Source organism: Poecilia mexicana, unplaced genomic scaffold (assembly GCF_051168715.1).
Source record: "Poecilia mexicana isolate PSO_F unplaced genomic scaffold, ASM5116871v1 scaffold_10, whole genome shotgun sequence".
In the NCBI taxonomy this organism is placed as follows: Eukaryota; Metazoa; Chordata; class Actinopteri; order Cyprinodontiformes; family Poeciliidae; genus Poecilia; species Poecilia mexicana.
Window position 1 is genome coordinate 16,111,885 of NW_028263379.1, and position 25,992 is coordinate 16,137,876.

The 25,992-nt window shown below is 40.1% G+C and overlaps 1 protein-coding gene across 2 annotated transcripts; it reads right to left on the reverse strand.

Annotated features, from left to right (window-relative positions):
- Nucleotides 1-650: 650 nt before the first annotated feature.
- LOC106920636 (protocadherin-1-like) lies at nucleotides 651-24,906 on the reverse strand. Of its 2 annotated transcripts, XM_014991780.2 has the most exons (4): nucleotides 24,275-24,906; nucleotides 23,820-24,189; nucleotides 9,583-10,411; nucleotides 651-5,077 (listed from the first exon to the last, which is right to left on the reverse strand). In XM_014991780.2, exons 3-4 carry the CDS (start codon nucleotides 10,405-10,407, stop codon nucleotides 2,828-2,830), a joined length of 3,075 nt encoding a protein of 1,024 aa, XP_014847266.2. In that variant the 5' UTR covers nucleotides 10,408-10,411; nucleotides 23,820-24,189; nucleotides 24,275-24,906; the 3' UTR covers nucleotides 651-2,827. The 2 variants fall into 2 exon arrangements, with proteins under 2 accessions (XP_014847266.2, XP_014847274.2); XM_014991788.2 differs by having other exon boundaries at nucleotides 23,820-24,906.
- Nucleotides 24,907-25,992: the final 1,086 nt, after the last annotated feature.

Below are 25,992 nucleotides of genomic sequence, written 5' to 3' on the forward strand. Positions count from 1 at the left end.
TTATTTATTTTTTATTTTTTGCAAAATTGTTACAAGTACTGTTTTTCTGTCCAATACAAAATTATATTTTATCTCTGAAGTCAGACTTACAGTTTCTTGTGCTTTCCTAAGAACTCTAGGGGAAAAACAAGTTTTATTTGGCGGCAGTAGTTTTGAGACCAAGATGGAATGAACGAGGGAGAAAATTATAACCATGCATCAAAGTATATTTCATCTATACTAGCCTTTATCAGACTTTTTCTGAAAATGTACATTCAGGTAGATGTTGCGAGTTGAAAATGGCAGAGATTCCTACTCTTTTTTTTTATTGTATTTAATTAACAGAGAAAAATATTTCAAAAAATTTGACTGGTGGATCAAGAAAAAAATTGCTTCATTATTTTAGAGTTATATATTCTAAATTATGGAATGAAGAGAATGTTCTACAAAAACAAATACTGTTTTGTGCCTTAATTTATTTTCCATACATTTTAGGATTTGGAAACTTCTACAAGTGAATTCCACAATAAACATATTTCCACTGAATATCTTTTCTCTCCATGTGTGAAGGATGGAGGTGACAATGGAATACTGTACCTTTTCCAGCAATCTGTTCCCTGTTTCGTCCAGCCCACCTCGAGAACCCAGTGAATGCACAGAGAGCGCCACAGTAATGTTTTAGCAACATGTTTATTGAAATAAAATCTTCTTTTAGCTGTAAAAAACATCAAATAAACACTGTACAAATGTGTAAAACTGCCAAGACTGACCAAACAGGAAGCAGATCCGTGGCCTCAGGTCCATATATGCTGTACTTGACTGTGAAATGGTGATGATAATGAAAATGTGTGCGCGCGTGTGTCTACATGTGAGTCTTTGGTTTGGGTCTTCACACGGTGAACAGAAGTCTTTAAGAAGCAGGGAGGAAGAATGACACGCCCTGGTTAGGCTCACACACATCACACAGTCATGTTGCAACAAAAAACAAACAGCAGATGAATGAGCACATACAAACAAAACAAAACAAAAAAAAACAACCCTAAAACATTTGACACATCTTTCACATGTATGTACAATCTGAACATGTCTATGACAACTTAATTTGATTGTCTCCGAGGGTTTTCAACAGTGCATGTGACAGTTTCAGTTTTCACAGCAGCCAAGTCCATCATCAAAGTGAAGTCACGTGATAGCAGTTCGTCACAGCCACGCTGCTAATGGCCACCATCTCACCCCTCAGTTTTTTTTTTTTCTATTACATTAAATAGAAAAGAGCAAGGCACTCTGGGTAAAGAAAAGGCGCAAGTGAGCGCCTGGAAAATTACCTGCCATTAATCTGTGCAAACAATTGACTTTTTAGCCCCACTGATTGGGAACATGGCAAAATTAAAAGTCGTATTTCAACCAACTTGACAGGAAGTGTGGAGGTTAAGAAATGGCTGCATTTAGTCTTCATGTACCTTTCCTTCATACTTCTCTTGGCCTTACGCAACTCTACATCCCCATCCTCATCTTTCTTGCACCACGTTCTATTCTGTTTTCACTGTCTGGCTCCCTGACTGAGCTAAAATTACCTTAAATTGGTCTGAACTGGATGGAAACACTCTAAAGTGCTCCTCAGCCTGCAGAGTTCCTGGCCAGAGAAAGCCAAGAATCAATTAGAAAAAAAAAATAAAAAAGAATCCAAAAATTCACAGTCACTCTTTGTCACACTTCAACAAACTGATCCAGCCATAAGGAACAGCTATAAACTTGAGAGTTTAAACTTAAACAACTGGCTCGTCTGAAGTGAAAAAAACAACAACTAAATAATAAAAAAAAATAAAACAAAATCAGACTTAAGGTTGTCAGCGTGAATGAAGCTCAAAGGAAGAACTTCAAATTCAATTTACACAGAACAAGAAAAAGAACCAACCTTCATTTAAACCTTTGCAAAAACAAGAAGCTAAACACAAAATAACATAAATTAAAAACACAAAGGACCCCAGGATGGACCTACATCAGATTTCCAATATCCAAAGTTGAACAAATACGTTTGATTTATTCTTGGATTATAAATTAAGAAATCAGGCCCCAGCTACACTACTCCAGATATTTCTTAAACCGATATGTTTCCCTCCTCATTTCTAAAATGGTTTGCAGGATTGCAGCCAAAAATAAAGTAATATCTAGCCTCTGCCACGAGGTGACAATTATTACATTAACTATATTTATTTACATTCAAAAGAAGAAGACTCTGTAGGCTAAAGCAGTGCATGGCTAGAAAAAAAATACGTTTTCTGTGTCAAATAATTATTGACTTGTTTATCTTACTTTTGACATTTAATCAAAACCGACTTAGCACAAAGAGGAACTTAAGGGGGAAATAAATGCTTCACTGCTGTGGACATGTACAAGCTATGTTTGTTCATGTTTTTGTTTACACATTTACACCACAAATGGAGCTTTTAAAAAACTTCAGAAATCTCTGGTTTGTCACCTCTAGCTTTTTTGCTAAATATCTGGATTAGTGTGGACAGGGCCTGGTACTAACAGATGCATACTTCAGATATTCAGGAATTAAACATTTGCGTCAAAAACAAAAAGGAAAACTTATGAACCCTCTTTAAAGTCCATTTTAGGGAGGTTTTGTCACCAGATCAGGAAGACCTTATTCATGTTATGCTTCATATTTTGTACTGTCCATACTGAAGTGAAAAGCAAAAACTGAACAGAACGGACATTTTGAACAGAATGAAACTCAAAATAAAATGAATAAAAGCCATCTGAAAGGGGGTGCTGTGCAAGGGAATCAGTGCGGCTTTGGTGGAAAAACACTGGCAGCAATGCCATGTAAGTTCCAGCGTGTCTACCACACACGGTTGGTCCAATAGATGTTCTCCCTGGGGTACATAGTCATATTTGCGTAGTCGCCTACCTGTTTGTTGTTGTATTTGGGCGGGTTGGCCTTGTAGCTGTAATCCGAATATTGATCCGAGCCCGTGGAGTTGTTGTCGCCCGTCCCTACGAAGGTGTTGGTTGCAGGGAGGTCCTGAACAGCCTGGTGTTTCTTGGAGGCAGAAGGTGACTGTGGTTGCAGCTGGATAGATGGCAAAGGAGAGTTGGACCTATAGTGACGGCCCAGGTCGGGGCTTCCTGGTGGATAGTTAAGGGGCAGATGGATTCTGGGACTGTCATTAACGTCATTAATAAGGTTGAACTTCAGACCTTTCTGCAGACTCGCCTCCTCATCCTCTTCCAGTGGTTTGGTGGGTTTTGGAGCTCTGGGCTTTTTGCTCTTTTTTCCTTTGCCATTTTTGGGTCCCTGCTTGGGAGCATAAAGATCTTTGCTCTCCTTTTTACCAGCTTGGTAACCGCTTTTAGTATCTTTCTGCAGATGGTGTCTGATGACCACTACAGCTACAATGACCAAAATAACGACAGCAACACCTGCAAGGACAGCATATAAAATGTTGGTTTGCTGACTGTAGGCATAGTTAGGGTCTCCTGCTATGTCTCTGTCCAGAGGTGTGTAAAGACTGTGACCCACAAGTGCCTCAATGAGGGACACATTGGATTTGGTTTCATTTACAAACACGTGAACTAAGGCTGTGGTGTGGCGAGCAGGTTTGCCTCGATCACTGACCCTCACGACAAGCCTGTGAAGCCCATTGTGCTTGCCAGAGAATGCTTGTGCCAATGTGATTTCCCCACTGGTGGACGAGATTTGAAAAAGGCCATAAGGGTTTCCTCCGGTGATTGAATAAAACAGCTCTGCATTGAGCCCAGCATCAATGTCCTCAGCCTCAACCACTTCCACTCTTGTTTCTGGAGGTGTGACAGGTGTCAGGTAAGTGTAGGAGGAGTTGGATGGTCTGGTGACATAGGGGGCATTATCATTCTCATCCAGGACGTTGATGGTCACACCAACGTAGGAAGATCGAGGTGGTTCACCACCATCCACAGCCTTCAGACGGAAGGTGTAGGTGCTTTCCTTTTCACGGTCAAAAGAAATGCTTGACAGGATCGTTCCTGTGCCATTTTGAATCACAAAGTTGGCATTATCTGGATCTACAAACAGTGTCACTCTTGAGTTCTCCCCCTTATCAGCATCAGTCACAGTCACAACACCAACCGGATTTAGTGGAAGCATGTTTTCAATTACAGAAAAACTGTATCCGTTTAACATGAATTTGGGTTCATTGTCATTGCGGTCTAGAACATTTATAACCACCGTAGCAGTTCCAGTTTTACTCGGAAGGCCCTTGTCGGCTGCAGCGATATGGAACTCATAGCGCTCGACGTCCTCTCGATCCAGTGTGTACTTCACACGAACCTCTCCCGTGTTGGGATCGACCTCAAAAAGCCTGTTAGCTGAGGGCTCAATGATGCTATAAATCATTTCTGCATTTATACCACTATCTGCGTCTGTGGCCAAAATATCTAGCACTCTGTCATTTGGCTGGTTGCCCTCAGGAAAGAATACTTCAAGCAAAGATGGAGAAAATGATGGCGTGTTGTCATTCACGTCTGTGACCTGGACCTTAAGAGAATTGGTGCTTGACAGAGCTGGGTTACCAGAATCCACAGCAACTATTTCAATTCGGTAATCTTTAATTCGTTCATAGTCCAGCAGAGTAGTCGTCTGCAGGAAGTATTTTCTCTTTCGATCATTGGCTGACTCGCTAGCAGGTCGGAGTTGAAATGGGACGTCACCTGCAACCACACATGTCACCACAGCGTTTTCTCCCTCGTCACGGTCAGACACTTGGACTAGTGCTACTGGGGTACCTATCGGCATGTCCTCAGAGATGTTTGCCACACTGTCCTGGTGAATGACCAACCCAATACCACGAATCTCTATCGCTGGTGCGTTGTCATTTTGGTCCTTGACAATGATGGTCACTAGGACTTTGGAACTCTTGGAATTAGGCCCGCGGTCTCTGGCAACCACAAAGAACTTGAGAAAATTAGTTTCTTCTCTGTCTACCAGGGCTTTGACGTAAATGATGCCAGTGGAGTGGTCAATGCGCAGAAGCCTCTGGACATTCTCGGTTGCTTGATGTAGGATGTAATCTATCTCTGCATTGGCACCAGTGTCTGCGTCATTGGCTCGAACCTAAAAATGCAAAAAAGAAAAAAAAGAGTTATATTATTACCAAAGCATACAAAGAAATAATTTTTTTTAGGGACAGTGAATCTGAAAGAAAGCCCAATTACAGTTACAACACTAGACCATAGAAAACTGAATTTCATTTGACTAATTTTGAGTCAATTTGCAGTCAGTCATGACTCTGAACCTGAACATTCTACATTGTTAAAACAAGCTCAGTTGCATTTTATTGATCATTTGGCTTGTTTGACTTACAAAGAGTTACAACCATTAGCCATGCAACAGTACAAAGCCCTGGTTTTCTGAGGGGGTGGAAGTTTCTGCTGTGTAGAAACATAATAGACTATCAAAGCTGAGTGCACACACCCACACAACAACATCTAACGGCCGTGCAGCGGGTCATTGGCATGTAATGGGCAGATGAGTGAATGTTAATGTTTCTCTCATTATGAGAAAAGCCCCGGCTCCTCTGGGCCCATTAGGAGAGCAGGGAGGACAGACCGACATCAGCCACAATCCGGTTTCACATGTCCAAACCTAAACTAAATGGAGGTAATTAGTCAATTAGAGTGTAGGAGTAGTCAGCAAAATATCACTTAGGTTGAGCTTGTTAGGATGCGATTGTGTCAACATGTCTAATACTTTTTAATTGTATTTATTCAATGTCATGGTTGCTATTAAGGAATGTAGTTTGTCATCAGATGAAATACAATCTGACAGGTTACATAAACATCTCAGGTACTGCTAGCTCAGCAGTTTCCCAGCCTTTACCTGGAACTTCCACTAATGTAATTAGGGTTTTTAAATCTTAAGGCCAATTATTCCTTTAAAGCATTGGTGAATCTGAGCCAAGCTTGCACTCAGGAAAATAATCTTTTAAAAAGTCCTTAAAAAGAAGAAAAAAATAAATCTACCAATGGGATAGGATTATTTGAACCCTGTAACATGGGCAATAAAATTCAAGTTTGGGCCAAGGGCACAAAAAAACAATTTATAATTCCAACAGCAAGAGGAATGTTTTTATTGGTCTTTAATCAAAGTGTAAGATTAAACAACAGCCTTATCTACAACATATAATTACAACGTTATATTTCCAAGGCAACTGAAAATGGGAAGGCAGGCCTAGATCAAGGTTAGCAAGATCTTAGCTTCGTCAACACCTTTGTGTTTTAGAATTCTAGCACTTGTTTCTTGTCATTTAACAAAAATAAATGCTAATAAATTTAAAAAGTGCTTTTGTGAGGGTGTTTATGTGATATATTAATTTCTGGAGCACAATTTTTCAGAGTTTATATTTATGTGTACTGAGTGAGCGTGGGCCTTGGCTATGTTAGTGTATCTTGTATTAAGTCATGGCAAATATATTTATGAAAAATATTAGACAGTGGCAGTCTTTTTCAGCTTTGTGTCTATGTTAAACTAAGCTGACCTATCCATAAAAAACTAAACTACATGTTGATCAAATGGACATACCGTCATATTTATACTACATAACATTCAGTCTGGTTTGCTTTTTTATTTCTCCTTTTATTTATATTTTACAAGCAGCTAAAACTGAATGATACGAATGATAAAATGATACAAAGGTCAATCATATTTTTTTGCACTAGGAAAACGGAAACTCTTCATATATTAGTTGCTCAAAATCAATTTTTAAACAAGCTGTTGCTGTTTAGCATGCATGTCAAAAACATTTAAGGGGTTCAACTGAATCAGTCTTAAACGTCACTATGACATTTTTCACATTTTTGACAGTATACCACATAATAAACATCTGGTTTCCTGTCTGTTTAAGATTATCTAATATGACACTAAAAACAGGAAGAATATGGTTAAAGAGAGTCTGAAAGTAAAATTATAATTTTGCCTGCTGATGGGTGATTTACAGTCCAGTGTGCCTTTAAACAACAGATATCACCAAGCAGCAGTGAATTATTGACAGCCTGTGAGAATTGTGTATTGAACAGAGGGGCTGATGGAGCGTAGGGTTCACTCTGATGAAGCCAGAACCACTTTGGCTGCTCTCCAAGGCCACTCTGTCCAAGCACACAGCAAGTATAAACACTCTTTATGTCTCGGTTAACAATTACCCAGCAAGGTTGACTAGCGTCATTAAATAAACCGACCAGAATCTCTGCACGTTTTAGCTGATTAATAATTGATCGATGCTAAGCAGTTTTTGAAATTAAACTATTTTAGATCCGTATCCCTCGTAAGGGAAAGCAACTCGAGAGATAATCTATCATAGTTTACATTCTGTCTAGTTCATTGTTGAGTAAATACCACCACAATTACATAGAAAATCGATGTGGACTCTTCAAACTGCTCTGGATAGCATCTTTTACATTATTAATCAGCATGTTCCTAAAGTAATACTGTTGTTTAATAGTCCTTTATGGGAATTTAGCTGTTAAACATTAGAGATCTTAGTCAATATACTCAGGAGGATTTGGTCTTTAATAAGATCAAGATTTGCACACAGGAATCTATGAAAGCAGTCTTTAAGCTAGTTAATATGAGTGTTTGGATCTGACAAATCCACTTTGGTCATTTAAAATGCATCCTGTTTAATTTGTCTCTTTTATTACTCCTTTCTAATCAGTTTACAGTAGGCAAGGCTAACTTCAAGGAACAGCGCCGCAGGTTTAAACGGACCAATCAGGTACAAGTGCAACATTCGGTTTAAAATCTGATGGCACCAGGGTTGACTTCATAACATTTTAGTGGATTGCTTTTAGTTTTGAAAATGCACAGTTATTAGAATGAAAATCTTCCTATGAATAAAGTGCCTCATAAATATCTTTTAGAGGAATATAAAGGCTCGTCTAATGCACAGAGGAACTGATTGAAACCTCTGGCTAGTTTTTGAGTTTCCCCGGAAGGAAAATAGAGTAAAAAATGCATAACCAATCGCCGTGGCCTTTTCAAAGACCGAGTAAAAGCTAGGGATATACATGTCTGCACAGCCATTGGACATTTTAAGCAGGTCAGGGTCGTCCGTCATCATTGTCCCATTGCCTCTATACAGCATCACTTCTCAAATGCACGCTAAGTGAAATGAGTTCTGGGGCTCTCTGAAATGCAATGAGCCACATCCAGAGCAATAATACCAATAAGCCCCGTGGATAATCTCATGACTGACTCAGATTAAGTCATGCACATCGAGCTGGAAGGCTGGCTGGTCGGCCCGTGCTGCAGTCACAGAGAAGCGGGGAAACGGGGAGCGCGCAGGACGACACGGTGAGCTGGGTTTGTCAGGTTGTTGTGGAGTTGCCCAACCGAACAGCGACTTCCCATTCTGCCAGCTGATGCCAACATCAAGGACCTTTGAGCCCAGCTCAGGGCTCAAAGGTGAAGTTGAATCGGTGGTTAATATGTGACTACACACAGCGATCCCACGCCCTGCTTCACCTCCACTGGACCATCTGTCTGTACGGATAATTGAGCAGCATATTATGTGCAGTCAGTGTGCCGAGTTGTCCTGCAGCTTTCAGACTTTATCACCAACAAGGCCAAAGGTTTAACTGGAATGTTTGGTGACATGGAAACTCTTGACTGCTGAGCAACAGCAGCAATGTATGGGCACAACTTCACTTAGTATAAAAAAAAGTCTTCAAAAGTTTGATCTAATATTGGCGATGTGTCTTTTTGTTGTCCTTTTTTTTAAAATTAATTCCTGTTTCATACACCACAGCTATCTTCTTAATTACTTTGTCCCGCAGTTCTGACACTGTTATGATGATGAAGAGAAAACCTTTTCAACTAATTATCTGAACCACTGACCTGGAGTGGAAATCCCAGCTGATCTTAGAGTAACAATATTTACACCAACAGACATCAGGGCCATGATTTATTATTAACACCATATAAAAATATGATATATGGGGGAGGTGTCTGAGACAGTGTGGTGTCTTGAATATTTCAAGCTTTGAACTGTTTGGGAACTCCAAGACAGTGTTATCGTGTCTTGAATAAATATATTCTTGTTTTCTCTCTCTTATATCCACAAAGTGAACAACTCTAGAAACAAAAATCCTTCAAAATATATTTTTTTAGATATGAAAAAAAAAAAAAAAAATATATATATATATATGTTTGTGTAGTGCATGAACTTATTTTAAGTAGGCTGAAAATGAAGTATTGACAGTCAGTATGACAGACTATTAGTAATGTCTTTTGAATTATTATTTAAAAATATTGTCAGAATCTTAATTTTGCGTTTTAAGCCATAGCTATCAAAATTAGCTGAAATAAACATTTTCATCTAATGAATCTATTTACTGTGACGCACATCTAATTACTAAATGGATGAATATTCCCCATTAGAACTTTTCAAACCTAAAAAAAAATTCCCAGAGTATATGATTTTGTATGTACCAACAGATATAAATATATTTTACACCAGAAGTCAGTAAACAAAAAAAAAATGTTGGAAAACATACTACGTAATATTTTGCAATTGCTACATTTCGACAGCATGAAAGCATCTAATCTATAGTTAATTTACTGACCTGTAAAACGGAGTGTCCCACTGGGCTGTTCTCTGGCAGTTCGGCCTCGTAGTGATTTCTCTCAAATTTCGGAGCGTTGTCATTCTGATCGGTCACGGTGACTCGCAGTAAAGCACTGCTCGCCCTTGGTGGATCCCCTCCATCTACAACCCGAATATTCAGATCGTACGAGTCTTTCTTCTCACGATCCAGGTTACCCATGACAACCAGCTGTGGCTGCTTCTCGTCCGTGTCCAAAGCGACCTGCAGGCTGAAGAGTTGGTCAGCATCAGGTCCGGAACTCAGAGAGTACTCAGCCACACCGTTGGAACCAGAGTCCTTGTCTGTGGCCATTGGGATGGAGAAGAGTGCACCGATGTGTGTATTTTCTGGAATTGCTAGGGAGAGGATGGGTGAAGAGAACTGCGGCGTGTTGTCATTCATATCCAGCACTTCAATGCGACCTTCGATCAGCCGCGGCCCTGAGCCAATCCCTTTCACCATGTCTGTGATGGACACCTCAAATTCCAGGTAGCATTTTTCGTCAAGCTGGTTTTGGCAGTCACTCAGTGTCTCACGGTCAATAGGAATCTCTGTGGTGTAGATGTCCCCAGTTTTGCCGTCCACCCTCAGGTAAGTGGTGCCAACCTCCAGCTTGTACAGATGTCCAGTGTCCGGAAGGCCTTGGTCTGCCGCCAGGCTGCCAATCAACGTGTTGGGTGGCTGTTCCTCATTAACCCGATATAGAATATCTGTAGGCACAGCATTGCAGGAGACCATCAGGATGATGGCCAGGAGGGACCGTAGCTCCCACCTCAGGATCACCATGTCTCTGCCGGACAACATCAATCTGAAAGAGAAGGAGTCAGGAAGAATGGAAGTGAGACTCACTGTCATCAACAAATTAAGAAAATAAAGTAAAAGTAACTTGAAAAATGACTTATTTAAAGAAACACTACATTCAAGCAGGCATTTGAGGTTGTAACTATGCAAACATTGGTATTCTGAAGAAGAGTGTGATTCAATATCTGCGCCACTTCCGAACAGAGTTCCCCAGTGAAAGATCTTACAGAACTTTCAGTTTTTTCTCTATAACTTGAACTTTCTGAAGCCTTTATTGGTGTATTTTAACTGGTTTTAACAACTTTTTGTGACTGCAGGTAAAACTGCAAAGTATTAGGTAATTGAAAAAGAGAAAAAACATGTCTGGAGATTAAGAAACAAGAATTAAGTATTCATTTGAGTTTGTTTTAGTAGAGTTTATGTTTGTCTTGTTTTAGTCTCGTGCCTAAAATTAATGAAATCCCTTTGTGAGTGTAGCTGACCCATTCATTCTTACTTCCACATTTTAACCAATAACTCATATCTCAACATTGTGTTTACTCATATTTTTGAGGCAGCTTTTGAGCTTTAGTTTTGAAATAAAATGTCTTATGCATTAGAGTGTTTTTTATTTCTCACCGTTTCAATTTTTTCTATTGTGATAACCTCATAGGAACAATTAAATCTGCTGCAGTACAATTCAGGTCTCTCCAGCCAATTAAGACCATCATTTTTTGTTATGACTGCATTTGATGAGCTCAGGCCTTTATGTGATAATGTTTTATTTACAGTAAATTTCAGACTCTGTCTGACCTCGTGGTCTCTCAGATGGAAGCAGTCCATGCTGCTGAATGCAAATGTTTTTACCCACGAGTTGACTTCCTCACCTTATGTTCAGACTGCAACATCTAAGCCAGACTCTGAATGATACAAGCTCTTTCTTCCTGTACTTCATTTTCACACTCCTTTCTTTCTTGGCAGTAAATCGTCTTAGATATGTGGGCTGTAGGAGTTTTTTTGGTTGTGGAGGTTAAGCTTTATTTTTCAAAACGTCACATTCTTGATTTTGAAACAAATGCACATATTGCTAGGGAGATTACAGAAAGTTTTTTTTTTTTTTTATTTAAAGGCAGAACCCAAATGCAAACAGGTGTGTCCACATGAAGAGTGAAGACTTGTGTTTCCTGGATGCGCTAGGTCTCCTCTGGAGTGACTGACAGGGAAAGTGTTTGTAGGAAGTCATTCTGTGACATTAAATAAATAAGTGATTCTGCTAGTGGTTTTGATAGAAAATATATAACTACAAAAGTAAAACTATGAGCAACAGGCCTTGGAAGCATGGCCAACACTTTGTTCTCTTTCCCTGCTGCCATTGCCAAACTTAAGTTGGACTACAATCCCTAAAGAGTGCAGAAAATCTACGTCATTGTTCATAATTTCTCCTGTTCACTGTTTGGCCCGGTTTAAATTTTACCAGAGGAATCAAGCTCAGTGGAAGAAACCACAGACGGGGCACTGAGTCAGATGAGAATCGACTATAATTGTGTAGAAAAGCAACGTCCAGACTAGACTTAAATGGCTACTGCAAAGAAAATAAAGGCAAAAATGACTTTGGATGTAAAAGCATTTAATTAAAACGCAGACCTGCATTCCCTAAACTTTTTTTATTGAAAATTGGTGTTTTAAATTTTGATTTTAAAACACCAATTGCAAATGGGGTTGGAGCTTGGTTGGTGAGGCAATTAAGGAGACATAAATAAAAATAAATAAATAAACCAAAAGATGACTAACCATGACCCAAATGTAAACTGTGACCAGTATTCAGCAGCTTTTAATGAAAATCAGACCCTCTAAATAAAATACAGCACAAGTTATGTCCATAATTTAATCAAAGATCCAGTTTCTGTTTTTTTTATTTGCCTTTATGTTTTCATAAAACTGACATTTGTTAATCTATTTCAAGGAAATACATTAACAAATGTGTTACTAGCTATGTCCTGAGGGAATTGTGTTTTTATGAGATGTGTCTGATATTCATTCAGAAAATTAGATGATTTATAAACATTGGAGGGGCTATTTGGTTGCATGAAATGGGCTCCGTTTTATTCAGTGAATCAGCTCAGCTACAAATGAGACGTGCGCATCATCACGTTTTTAGTGTGTAATTTGATTTTTGCCTGAGGTTTGTTTTCCAAGTGCCTGTGGACGGTTGCCAACATTGACAATTTGTTTACACATCAAACAAGGAGCTTACTCACTAAAAAGCATGACACAGACTGTTGGTAATATCTACACTGAGCTACAAGTGTCTTCAGTTTCAATCTTGTTTCATGCCAGTGCAAAGCTGAAACTTTAGACCATTCGGGGACAAAACGTGTAAAAATCACCTTTGGGCAAAAAACGAAAAAAGATCAGGTAGAAACTGCTTTGTGCATATGAACAGTCACAAAAGGTCAAGAAACATCAACTGTGACGCTGAAAGCAGCAAATGTTTGACACCGTTGTTGCCGTGGGTCCAGCTCACCAGATACCCGGCTCACTTCTGTCACACACATGCACCTAATTACCCATGAAAGACTGTAAATGTGAGTGTCTTGCCTTACAGTGCGAGATAGGTGTTGGTTTTCGCACATTTTCTTCCTGAGCCGCAAAAAGTCAGAAACCACGGAATCCCTAATCCCTGACCCAACGGCATTTTACATGTTGCTGTGGAAACAAAGCCACATCCAAGATTTATCAATAAGCAATGGTCTTTCAGTAAATTTGCAGTAAAATATGCATCAGATTACCTTGAGTTTCTAGATGAAAGCTCAACCTGCTGCTTACACCTGGAGCCAGTTTATTTAAAAGTGACCTCATGTTTTGCCAGTATGTAAATATAAACCAGCAGCAGAGATAGCAACAAAACATGAAATCCACCTTGCAGCCTATGACTATAATAAACAATACTATTAGCGGAAACGGTGAAGATTTTTATGAATTATTTTTTTATTTGGTGCTGGTTCTAAGCTACAACTAATTTTAGATGTTTTGCTTTCAAAACTCTTCTTATGAAGAGACAGTAGACAGCAAAAAAGTTTTCTTCGACCATATAGCAAAGCTAACTTTACCCATGTGTTGAGTTAAATTGTCAGTCCACCGTTTATGATGGCTAAAGAGAGAAAATTCCCTAAAATAATAATAAAATAAAATACGCTTCTGAGAACTTTGTCAAGAATAAGATATACAAACATTGTTAACCAGCTACATGGTCAAAGGTGTCTCAATCTGAAATAATCAACTTACTTAATATACTGTTATTCCATTGGAATTTTTAGTATTCCCTGAATAAATACCAATAGCTTGTTGCCGGTGCTCTCCATTTGACTCTTTGCTCCAACAGCTGAACACATAAACACAGGAAACTTTGAGCTGCTGCTCGTCACCTTCAGAGGAATCTAAGAAAACAAACTTCTTTCACTTTGCAGTTCCAAATCACGAATCTACCATTGTTGAAATCTGATATATATTTTTCCCAAATAAAACTTTAGAAACCTAATGTCTGAAAGTAAAAAAAAAGCGTTAAAATTACAACTTCATATCTTAAGAATAGCAGGTGAAGTGCTGCACATTCTTTACAACCACCAGCTATCTGAATCAGTGCTGACTTTTTAACCCAGAGTTGACAGAGTTTTTATTCAGCTGCTTTGCAAATTCAGGGCTACGCTACCCAGTCTGTTGAATCTGAATGCAAGTGTGCTGCTGTGAAAACTTATAAATATATTTAGAAGTCTGTATTTCTACCCTTCTTCCAATGCAAGCAGACGATAGGCAGGTTTTAGACAAATCTACGGTTAGTTTTTAGTCTTTTATTTCTAGCCATTGTCTCGGAGGGTTTATATAGAAAGCAAATATAGCGCTGGGTCATGAGAAAAACTGCTGGTCGAAATGTCAAGAGAGTGCAAATGAGTTCCTGTTTGCTGGTGGAATTTCATGTTAACAAGTTGGTTCAAATGTAGTATGTGCAAGTTGTCTCCTCAAGGGACAGGATGGGATCAGAGATCATCCAGCCCGTCTTCTTCCCACAGAAAAAGTCACCAAGCAGCTTCAGTGTGTGTTTTTGTATGAGGAAGAGGAGGAGGCTGCCCCCCCACCCCCAATTTAGCTGCTGGAAGTAACATTTCCATGTGTGAGGACTGCTTGACTCTCACAGCCATTTTATCTGCTGCCGAGCCGGTGGAGAGACAAAAGACTGACAATAGAAGAGCCAGGGGGACACAGACAGGGTGTGCCACGACAGCAATCATCTGTACATTACAAAGCAGCTTAACGGCCCTGATGCCCCCCAACTGAGAGTGAACCTTCAAGTCCACGTCCCACTGGATGAGACTCTAGCTCCAGGACATCACATTAAGCAAAGGTAAAGCTCTGAACACCAGCTGAAACTTAAGATTTCCAACTGGAAAATTCTAAGATATTTATTTCTAAAATTTAAAATCAAAATTACACTAAGCATGTTATTAGAAAGCATGGTGCGTGTTCAGCCAAATAATATTTACAAAAAATAAATCAAAAACCCCCAACATTCTTCAACATTTTAAGATTAGCAAGGATTCAGTTCCTTCAAAGGTATCTTATGTTGAGATGTCTAACTTGTCAAAAAATATATATATTTTCTTAATCACGTTGTTCATTTTACATCCTCCAAGAGGCAAAAGAGGTTCAGAAAACATTCAAAAACAGTTCATAACATTCTAATCACAGTTTCAGAGGAAAAAAAAACAAACATAACTGTGAAGCAGTTTAAATTATTAACTGACGTATTTTATGAATGAGGCAACAACTTAAAATGGTTACCTGAAGTTTTCACTCTCAACACAGCAAGTTATGTCCTGAATCTATACAAAATGGACAAGGCTGTGAAACGGCTGCTTTGAAAAACACAGGTTGAAATTCAAATGTGAAAATTGTCTATCAAACATTCAGATATTTTTCATGCTCCCATGTCATCCAGCTGCTGCTGTTACACCGGAATATACCCGCTGAGGGGCAATGAAGCTTATTTCAATGATTTTCTATTAAAGTTTATTTAAGTGCTGAATGTCAAATAGTGTTCATGTATTCAGCAATCAATATGAAGAAAGACAATACTTTTTTTTTTTTCAAATAGTACCTAAATGATGACACTGAAACTAGAATCTCTACAGTATTTAAATAGAATCTAAATACCGTAAAACAAGCCTGGAATCACTTTTACAATATAAATTCTAAATGAGATAAGTTATAAACAAAGTACCGTAACTTCTTAAAGCCAAACTATTTACAGTAATTGTTATCCTCAACACAGCAGCATTTTTTGAAGTGGTTATCTCCAGAAGGCTTCAAACAAATTATAAATTGTGATACCCGTATAGTACGGCTTCATATTGAATTTACAAAAAAACTTACAAAAAGACAGAAAACCCAAAGAACTTTTTTTGGCAGTGCTTTACTTTAATAAACTCAAGTCTTGACATCTTTGGTTGATCTCACCATGGGCTAGCCATCAAAGATCTTCGAATCTGATATGCTAAATGTTTCAGAGATCCTTTAAAAATGTAAAGCTGACACATTAAACTTTGTTGGAAGACCAAGAAGTTTCAAATGCAACGGGATTACAAGGTGTAAAATAAAATGCATCATAACAAAAAAAAAATTTTTTTAAAAACATACTTTATAGAGCTTAATATTTTTGACAACCATGAAATATCTTCAAAATTATAGATTTAAACTATAATATATGGTAAATGAAGCAACAATTTAAACCATGAACTGAGTAGATGTTAATTTATAGAAATACTCCACGGCAACCTTTAAATTCCAGAGCAACGTGAAAGAAGTCAACCTTCAAAGGCATGCGGTAAAATAAATGAATCATGAAGCCTATTAGAAATGTAAGATGTGATGATTAAATTGAAGGAAGCTTAAACAAAACATTACCTATGCTTTTACTTGACATTTCACTCTATTAAACTTGACTACCAATCTCGCCGGGTTAATTCACAGCACTTTTCTAACAGCTGAGAAAATGAATCTGTTTACCTTCTAAACTGTCGTTTAATGGCGTAACGTACTTTTGTTTTACCAACAGAAGGCTAAGTAGGCTTACGTATCCAATACATCCAATCATCCATGAACTCTCTTTTAAATTATACATATAAAACAACAAATTCCACTTAGGAAGTCAATACCAAAATTTGGAAATGTGAGAACATGAATCTTTGAAACCATGGCAATGCACAATTGAAATTTTCCTACTGAGAGACAGATTAAATACTACTTTAGCAGCTCACGTACAGTTACTTACACACTAAGCTTATTGCAAATGTGTGCTACAATTCTATAACTTAAGAAACTCTACCAAAAATACAAAAAAAAAAAAACTCTACAACACCTGATGACTGCAGTGAATCTCCTACAGTCCACTCCGACTGGTCTCCAATACAAGCTGTTCACTCCTCTGCAGTCCGAGCTGCGTCTGCACCACGTTGAACGAGTAGAAACTAAAGAATCCAACCAGTAACTTTACCGTCTGTTGGGGCGTCCCGTTAAGTAAAGCCCACCTCATCTACATAACAAGAGTCCCCCCTCCCGGTCCCCCTGTCTGACTTTAAACATGCCCCACCAAATGCAGAACATTTCAATAAGTTGTTCGCCAATAGAAATACAAAGATAAGGCGTCAATATTACATCTGCTTCAGATTAAATGAAACGTAGCTTGTTTTAAATGGTAGCTGTCCTTGGGGAAAAAAATGGAACAATATCTGCAGTTCAGTATTTTGTTGACTAATTGACGAAGCTATAAATAAAGCCTTCTCCATAAAGGGTCATAAGTCAGTTTCTGTTTATTTCAGCTAATTAATGAAGCAGCTTTTCCTGCAGAAAATCACTTTAAAGTGAAGCTGCGTGAGCGTGACAGAAAGTCATCTGTGTTACACAAAAGCCTGAATAATCCCCGGTGTCGTTTTTAATTGCACTAATGTGCTCGGCAACGCTGTGAGACCAATTACACACCATGAAAATGTGACAACTATTATGGAAGACAATCTGGCACCTCGCAGCAGGTGGCTCACGGCCAAACTGGAAACCAGTCTGAAGAAAGTTTCCGTCTCGAAGGTGAGTGTTTTAAAACCAGTTTGTGTGTGTGTAGCTCTTAGAGCTGCCAACCTGAATTAAACATCTTACACACACACGCAGACATGCAGATATGCAAAAAATGCTTTGATGTTTTCAGCTCTCAGACGGACAGAATCTGCACAGTTATGCGAGGTGGGTGTGTGTGGTCCACTCACTGTCCAAAAGAGAGCATTTCACTTGACTGACTTCATTGAATACCGTTGTTTGATCCAAATGAACACACACTCACGCACACAGCTTGGTCTTTCTGACCAAATTTAATTTGACCGAGGTAAAAAATCTTTGGAAATGTCATGCTGTGATTTAAAAATTATTCCTGATTCGTTGAAGCGGAGGGATGAGGAACCTATAGGTTACTTTTACTGATATACAAAAAGAAACGTAAATTTAATTTAGCGAACACGGGCTGCTGCAAGATACTAAAAAGTTGCAAATTTTGACTTTGCGGAAGAGCAGGGGGTCAATTGTGCTGATAAGTTTTGATGTCTGGTACTCAAAGTAATAAAAGAGTCTTTCAGTTTGACGGTGAGAAGTTCACCTCGCTCATCAGACTTGCTGATAAGTCCTCCGCTACATGCAGGTGGTTTTCTGTCCATACCTTGTGCAAACAATGAAAATGATCAAGAGGGGGAAAGAATGTGAGCAACAAACGCAGTGACTGCCTTCATTTGCATTGCACAAGAGCAGTTTAATATCAGCAGGACATAAACAAGCTCTGACTCATGACTAATGGGTAAAGAGTTTACTGGTTTCCGTGTTTTATTGTCCTCCATCTGTCTAGTTTAAAGTCCTGCTCCAGGGTGTGGCAGCAGGACTAACCAGTATCAGGATCAAAAGCCTGACCCTTCACTGACAGGATGTGTTGACCTTTGGTTCCACAAACTCACTGGTAGCGTCGGCAGCTGCGGAGGGGATGATAAATCTAGCGCATTAACCGACCAACAGAACAACAAAGAATGTTTTCAAATCAGTGATTTTATCTGGATGTTATTTAGAATCCAAATTACACATTTTTACACTTGTATTTAATTTGACTGCGAAAACGTTTCCAGGACCATTTCAAATTCTGACTTAGTTGCATGTCCTGATCTGACGTGAAACTAGAAGAATTTATGAAACAACAGCATAACAGCTGCTGTTATGCTGTTGCATAACATCCAAGGCAGTAAACTGATTCCAAATGTACATTTGGTCAGGTCAACACACTGATTTTAAAAGTAAGCTGTTTGCATTGTGAGACAGAAATACACTTCATCACTCGTAGAGCTAGTATGACAAACATACTAAATCAAGGAACGATGCAATTACTTGGATAAAAGGAATATTTGCTTTTCTTCAAACACAAGACAAGCTAAAAGAGGTTCAAGATTTCAGCTTTGTCCACCTGTCCAGTGGTGAATAATAAAAAAAAAGTAGCACTACGTGAAGAATTACATTTTCAAAATAAAAGCACATTTTTGGTACATCTCTGTGGCTGCAATCGTCAAGATAATAAAAAACAGGAAACATAGACCTGAATAAAAGGAAAAATAAAATAAATTGTAAATAACTTAATTTTAATTTTTTTTTGTTTGTTTTACAAAGTTGTACAGGGTTTAGAAGCAACTTTTAAAAAATGGCAAATATCTATCTGCAATGTTCATACGTTTGGATGTCTGAAGGATGTGGTGTTTTGCACTTTACTTTTGGTAATTCAGAGTAAAAACTGATTTTATATCTTGATAAAACATTACTGCTTTTCTGTAAAAGGTGAAACGTGGTCATGAATCGGAATGGCAAAAAAAAAATGCCATTAAAACATTTTTATACCTTAATTTATAGTCAAACATAGGAAATAAGAAATTCTTTGACAGTGTTGGAAATAATGGAGTCTATATTAAGCTACCCCTCATAACTCCACAAGGATAAGTATGTTTGATAATGGATGGATGGATATATCTTAAGGCGAGATATTAATAGTAAAGTATATAAGAAAATATAAGAGTTTTAACTTTTTAAAATAATAAAGTGGCCTGTTATTTTTGCATACTTCGGTTTTACTGCTACCTATTATGAGAAAAAAAGCATAAATCATGTTGCAATTTAAAGTTTCACTCCTAGAATCAGAAAAAAAAGTCAGTCAGTGATACATTTAAACAAGAACAATCACAGAACTGTTAATCCAAAAAGTTTACCAAAAAGAAAAAAAAACACTTTTTTCCCCAAACTGTCTGAACCAATCCGAAGATCCTGGAGGACGCCGTTCTTTACCATTTCTCACAGGTTTTTCTTTTACATGCATCAGTGATTCATGCTTCAGCCGAATCATGTAATATAAACACGCAGCGATGTGTGACAGCGTGAAATGACACCTGGTGCTCAGAGTGGGAGCAGGCCGCGAGGTCTCACCGCCTTTAACCAACAGGAAAAAAAATAATCAATAGAGCCTGGATGGTCGGGCTTTCAGCTCCACTTACAGCAGGAAGCACAGACGTGTGTCCATCAGTCCACCGGAGGAGCATCTCTGCAGGCGGGAGCTGCATCGAATTAGTTGAATGTTTACGATTCCCTCTAGAGGATTTGTGCTTCTAACGAAGGAACAGCGATGACGACATCAGATGTATCCGCTGCGCATGATTATGTGTTTGAATTGAACAGAGAGGAGGGAAGTAAGTAAGAAAAGAAAAAAAAAAAAAAAAAAGATGTTGGATGGAGGAGTTTTTCTAGCACCACCATCAGGTAACATTCCCACCGCGACTCTGTCTGCCTTGTTAGAGAGGAAACCGAGGAGCGCAGCACATTTCAGGGCTGACATAAAACCTCTGTGACGTGAACCCACAGCGTTTTTTACCCACTGATGCGAGCTGGAAGGGTTGCAGCGGGAGTAATGTGCAGACTGTGGCAGGGGGGCATATCTGCGATTTTTATTATAAAAACACACCGAGAAAAACCCAAATGGAGCTGTCGCCTCCACACTCTTCATCCTAATGGACTCAAAATGAAGCTGAATACGAAGAGTCTCATATGAAACGAGCATCTTACAGCCCGAGCGGAGGCAGTTTTCTCTCAGGAGGAAGCCGCGATAAGGCTGCATTTTACGGCATTTTACACTTGCAGCCTTCAGCTTTGTCTTACCGGTGACTCAAGAAGAAAGTATGAGTAGTTTCACCTCTTCGGACTCAGTTTTGCTGATGTATGTGAACTTATAACGCACCTGATTTGAAAAGACATAAGTAATCAAACCCGGGAGGAGGAAAAAAAGTGAGAAAGTGGTTTACGTTTTTCTCAAAATATGTTGTTGCTGGTGTAAAACACAAATCTGTGAGTAAGATGGCTACCAAATAGCTACAAATGTACTATGCACCAGAGTTGATGGCAAGGTTATAAAAAAAACTGCAATATTCAGGTCTGGCAAGAAATAAAAGCATGAAAATGAGTGCATTATTCGCCGGGTCAGGAAGTGCTTTTGTCAAAAAAAAAAAAAAAAAAAAAAAAAAAAATCTATATTTCTAGATTCGTAGGCCATGTTCCCTCCGAAATGTTCGGGTTTTACATTTTTCCATGGTATTTTGAACCAAAGACATGCGTTTCGTCTAACCTTACCTTTGATGCATGTATTTCTAACATCTAAAAACAAAGCTTACAGGACAACAGTAGCAGAAACAAAAGGCCTTGAGTCATCTTTTATCTTAGAATATGATCTCAATCAGAAAAAGAACCGGTTGTATTGCATAATTTCAAATGAAATTCTCTCATTGTTGAGGCTTATTTCCTTGTATGGCTCCTCTGACCGGATTTTGAGATGCCATAAATGTGACTCATGGATTACACATCGACACCTGATGCCTGCATCAGTCTACCGACCGGTTGCTACCTGGACAGAGAGAGCAAACAAGTGTGAGATTGTTCTTAGTTTGGGTTTTCTTGTTCTCTCTACCTGAACCGTAGAAGAAGGCAAACGTGCCATGACATCTCTGAAGTCTGAAGCATGGACAGCTTCTTTTTGGTCCTGAGCGGGAAAAGAAAAGGGGTGTGTGTGCGTGTGTGTGCTTTCATCTGACAGACTAAACCCATTTCCACTCTGCCAGCTCCTAGTTTAATGACGCCCCATTAACAACAAGGCTCCCTCAGATCTCCAATTTTTACGGAGAAATGTGCAGAACGGACTCCGCTCGACCTCCCATCTCTTCCTCCTCCATTCAGACTAATCCCCTTTCGCCTCGACCCCCGCTTGCAGGGCCCCGGGAATCAGCACGTAGCTGTTCAAGTGGTCGGAGCGGGACAGACGCGCCTCTAAATTAGAGGAGGCAGCCAGGAATCCCAGAGCTTGGGATCCCGACCTCAAACCCAGCCCCACGACACAGCGGCGACGGCGGCAACGGGAGGAGCTCGGGTGATGGCAGGGTCGCCATCCAAACCAGCCGCAAACCTCACCGAGAGTATCTTCGCATCCACTACGGATCCCAAAGATTAAATATCAGTTTGAAGCGGCAGACATGGGAAATATAACGCAAAGATTGTGGTTTGTCTGAACCTCGGAGGTTGCTGTGGAGCTTCTGTTTCCACAGTTTGCTGGAACCTGCTTCAGAAGAGCATTTTCACTAAAAAAACAAAACAAAAAAAACACTAAAGAAGTTCCACCAAGACACTTAGTGCCGTGTGTTCAAACAGAAAAGTGTAAAATGCTTTTTTTGTTGTTTGTTTTTATAGTAAGAGCTGAAAATTATGTGAAATCACAATATCAGTCTATGTAAGATCACAATTGCAAAATCCTGTTTTGATGCAACTTCTGACACACTGTTACATTTAAAATGCATCGCATTCACTCACTGCATGACTTAATGCCCACACCTGACAGAGACTCTAGTGGCCGAGACGCTGACGTTTACGGTGAAAGAAAAGACGATAAGGTATGAAAATATGGATTCATCTCAGCCGGTGTCAGAATAATGTCATAATGAAATGTTTTCCTAATAGTTTTCTTCTTTAATGTCTTCCGGGAGGCGCCATAGAGACCATCCTACCGAATCCCAAACAAGATTCTCACCCCTTCAACTGCTTCAATATGGATTCACGCTGCTCAGATTTTGAAAATCAGCACTTGCTGCACATATCCCTGCCGGACCAACTCTGCCCCTGGGCTTGGAGCTGAATGTATGGATGTTTTAGGGTTTCAAGAGAAGCGTTGAAAGCCTGTGTGGGGGGGCGGGAGGTTCACATGAAAAGGAAGAGATGAAGGAGGAAACGGGGTCAAAGGCCATGCATAGGAAGGCAAAACATCCCTGTGAAGGGTTGGCCACCTGTAAAAATTCAAAGAAGCCACAGCTGACCGCAGAGCTCGCTGCTCCTGCTCTGTGTGTGCCAAGCAGATGCAGTTTGCATGTAAATACCCGACTCCCCCTCCCTCATCCCCTTCTCTCTTTCTCTCTCTATCAGCAGGACATACGCCCACCCTCTTTCTTTCTCTCCCTCTGCCACAGCAGAGGGAAAAGGCGGAGGAGGCTGGAAACCGGAGGCACCGGATAGACCAGATTCCCTGCAGATGACACATAGCGGATGTTTCATTCCTTCTAGTCCACCTTTCGAGTGAAACTCTCTGCCTCTCTGTGCAGAGCAGCATCACAGGGTGGCAAATTTGATGCCACAGGTGCTCTTGGGGGGGAGAAGAGGGGGGCTCATCTGCACAGAAATATGCGCTTTTGTTGGGAGTTTATGAGCACCTCTGGCTGAATGGATTTGTTAGTGGCATTAAAAAGCTCCCCTACCTCCCCCCATAAAGCTACATAGACCCAAATGTATGATTATAACTATATCTCCCGCATTTGGAGAAAAAAGAAAAAGACTCCGCTGCTCTTCCCTTTGGGAGCACTGTTACAGTTTCCCCCAGTTTGAGAAATGTTAAAGCTTGAGGAAGCTGTGCTTTATTACTGACAGACGGGGAGGTAATGCTGAGGACGGAGGGGATCGATACAGATCAATAAGCTCTGTAGTGTAACACACGTAAAAAACCCATCAAAGGAGATTACACGAAGAACATAGAAGGTGGGATGGCTTTTCTCTCTCTCTCTCCCTTTTTTATCAACAAGTGTTTTGTTTTGTTTGTTTTTTTTAAACAAATCCATGCCCTGCAGAGTGTGTTCTTTAATTAAGGCACAAGTGTGCATTCATGCGAAATGGAATATAAAGTGACTCCGCCCGGGGAAATGATGGTGCATATCGCGTCCCCGACGCACTAGTTTGATTTAAAGAGGTTTTTACCCACGTACAGGTGAAATAATGAGACTGTGCGGAGAAGTTCCTACCTGGATCGAGTTAAAGACCCAGGTCTGGGCGCTCCAACCCCGGCTACAGGCTCTCGCTCCTCCGCGGTATCCAGACGCAGACGCTCCAGGACAAAAAATTGTTTTATTATAAAGAATCCACAATGTTGTAGTAAAAAATAAAAAATAAAAAATATATAAAAAAAGAAAAATAAACAAACGAAAAAAAAAAAGATTCAGAGACGAATCAAACAATCCAGTCACGGCTGTAGTTATTCCTCCAGTTTCTCTCAGTTTCTGTCAGTCGTGACCAGCGCTCTCCGGAGGTACGGCCGGACTCACTGACGGACCCCTGAAAGCGTCACCGGCGGCCGGAGGGAAGCGGCTGCATCCTCCGCTGGTGGCACGCTGTCTGCGGGATGAAGAGGGAGTTAGGGTGGAGGTGCTGGATGTGGACGGAGCACCGGGACGAAAAAAAAAGAAAAAAAAAATCTTACCCGTGTCTCTCCCCACACACTTTCTAAAAAAAAAAAAAAAGTGGTACAAGAGTTTTAGCTGCTAGTAACGCAGGATTGGTCCGGTCCCCTTTGGTCCAGTTTCGGTCCTCGCGCGGTCCGGCACGGAGCAGGTCGCGCGGCTGCACCGTGAGTGATGAGAAAGTGGAGTGAATCCAAACCAGTGCGCTCGCGCTTCACTCCCTCTCCTTCTCTCTCTCCCCCTCCCTCACCCTTACACTCATTATACACTCCCCCATCAGGGAGGAGGAGGAGGCGGAGCGAGCATCCTCTTCCTCAACTTCATGGATTTCCCAACATTTCCCCTGCTTTTTTTTTTCTCCTCACTTTTTTTACACACTTTTATTACGAGCTTTACTATAATAAACTTTGAGGAATCGAAGCTTTGATGCCGAACGCACGTGCTTACGAGCAGAGCGTTCCGGACTATCACCTGTCCTGCAGCCGCTCTGCCTGCATCTCTGTCCGGCTGCGGAGAGCGAGGAAAGCCGCAGTCTCCTGCGCTCTGAGCGCCACCTAAAGGCGGCAAGTGGCAGCAGCTCCGGCTCTCTTACTCCTCCTCTCCCTCCTTCCCCTGTGCTGCCGCGGAGCGCAGGCGAAAGAGAGAAAGAGCGCGAGCCAGAGTGTAAAACGCATAATCTGGATATTCTGATGGCCGCGGCCGCCGCACGAACCCCGCGCAGCAAGCGGCGCAAAAGAGGCTGTGCACCAAAGCAGCTTTACTGTGCCGTGATATCACAAACAACACATATGGATTATGATTTTTTTTTTCATATGGGGGGCCTCGGTTTCAGCGCATCTGCTTGCAGACTTAATCCAAATGGAGCTTTCAGATAGGGGGGGATAAAAAAAAGGGGGGGGGGGAAGCTCATTCTTTACAATTTATTCTACCTTTATGGTCTCTCTGACAAGCGTCTGGCTAGAATCCCAGAAGCCTACAGAACTATAAACCAAAGCAATACTCGTCAAAAGTAGAGTTCATAAAATACTTCAGAAATATGAGCTGAATCAAAATGCATAAGTCATACATTATATTGATGTGGAAAAACAGCTTCAGCGCCCTTACAGATCTTCAGAGTTTTGTCACACTTAAAAAGCAATTCTTAAAACGATGATTTAATTCATTAAGGGAGAAATAGATATCCAAAAGATATTTTGTAATATATATAAAAAAGTAATTGCTCCATAATCCTATTAAGATTTTATGCAACCCTTGGCAGGGAAAGCAACCATCGAACATTTGCGATAACTGGCAATGAGTCTTTCACATTGTTGTGAAGGAATTTTGGCCCACCATTCTCTGCAGATTTGCTTTAATTAAGCCACGTTGTTGTTTTTTTTCTCATTTATTTATTTAGTTATTATAGCATGAGCAAGCTGAGGTCATGCCACAACATTTCAACAGGATTTAGGTCCTGTCATTCACCAGACCTCTTCAAAAGGTTCATTTTTCCCATTTGGGAGTGATGGCGGGTTAGAGGGGGGCAGTGTTTATTTGTATGAGCCACTGAGATGTGGACTGTCTGGAGGGCTTTGGATCACTGTCGTGCTTCATTACCAAAGCACCCCCAAATACAGCTGGTATGTTTCATGCCAGCTGTAAAAGGAAAAGCCCAGGCAAGTAAGGTCAAGATAACTTTCCTCTGGTTCTGGAGTTGCTCAGCATAAATAATGTGACAACAACAGATCGGGTCTATATT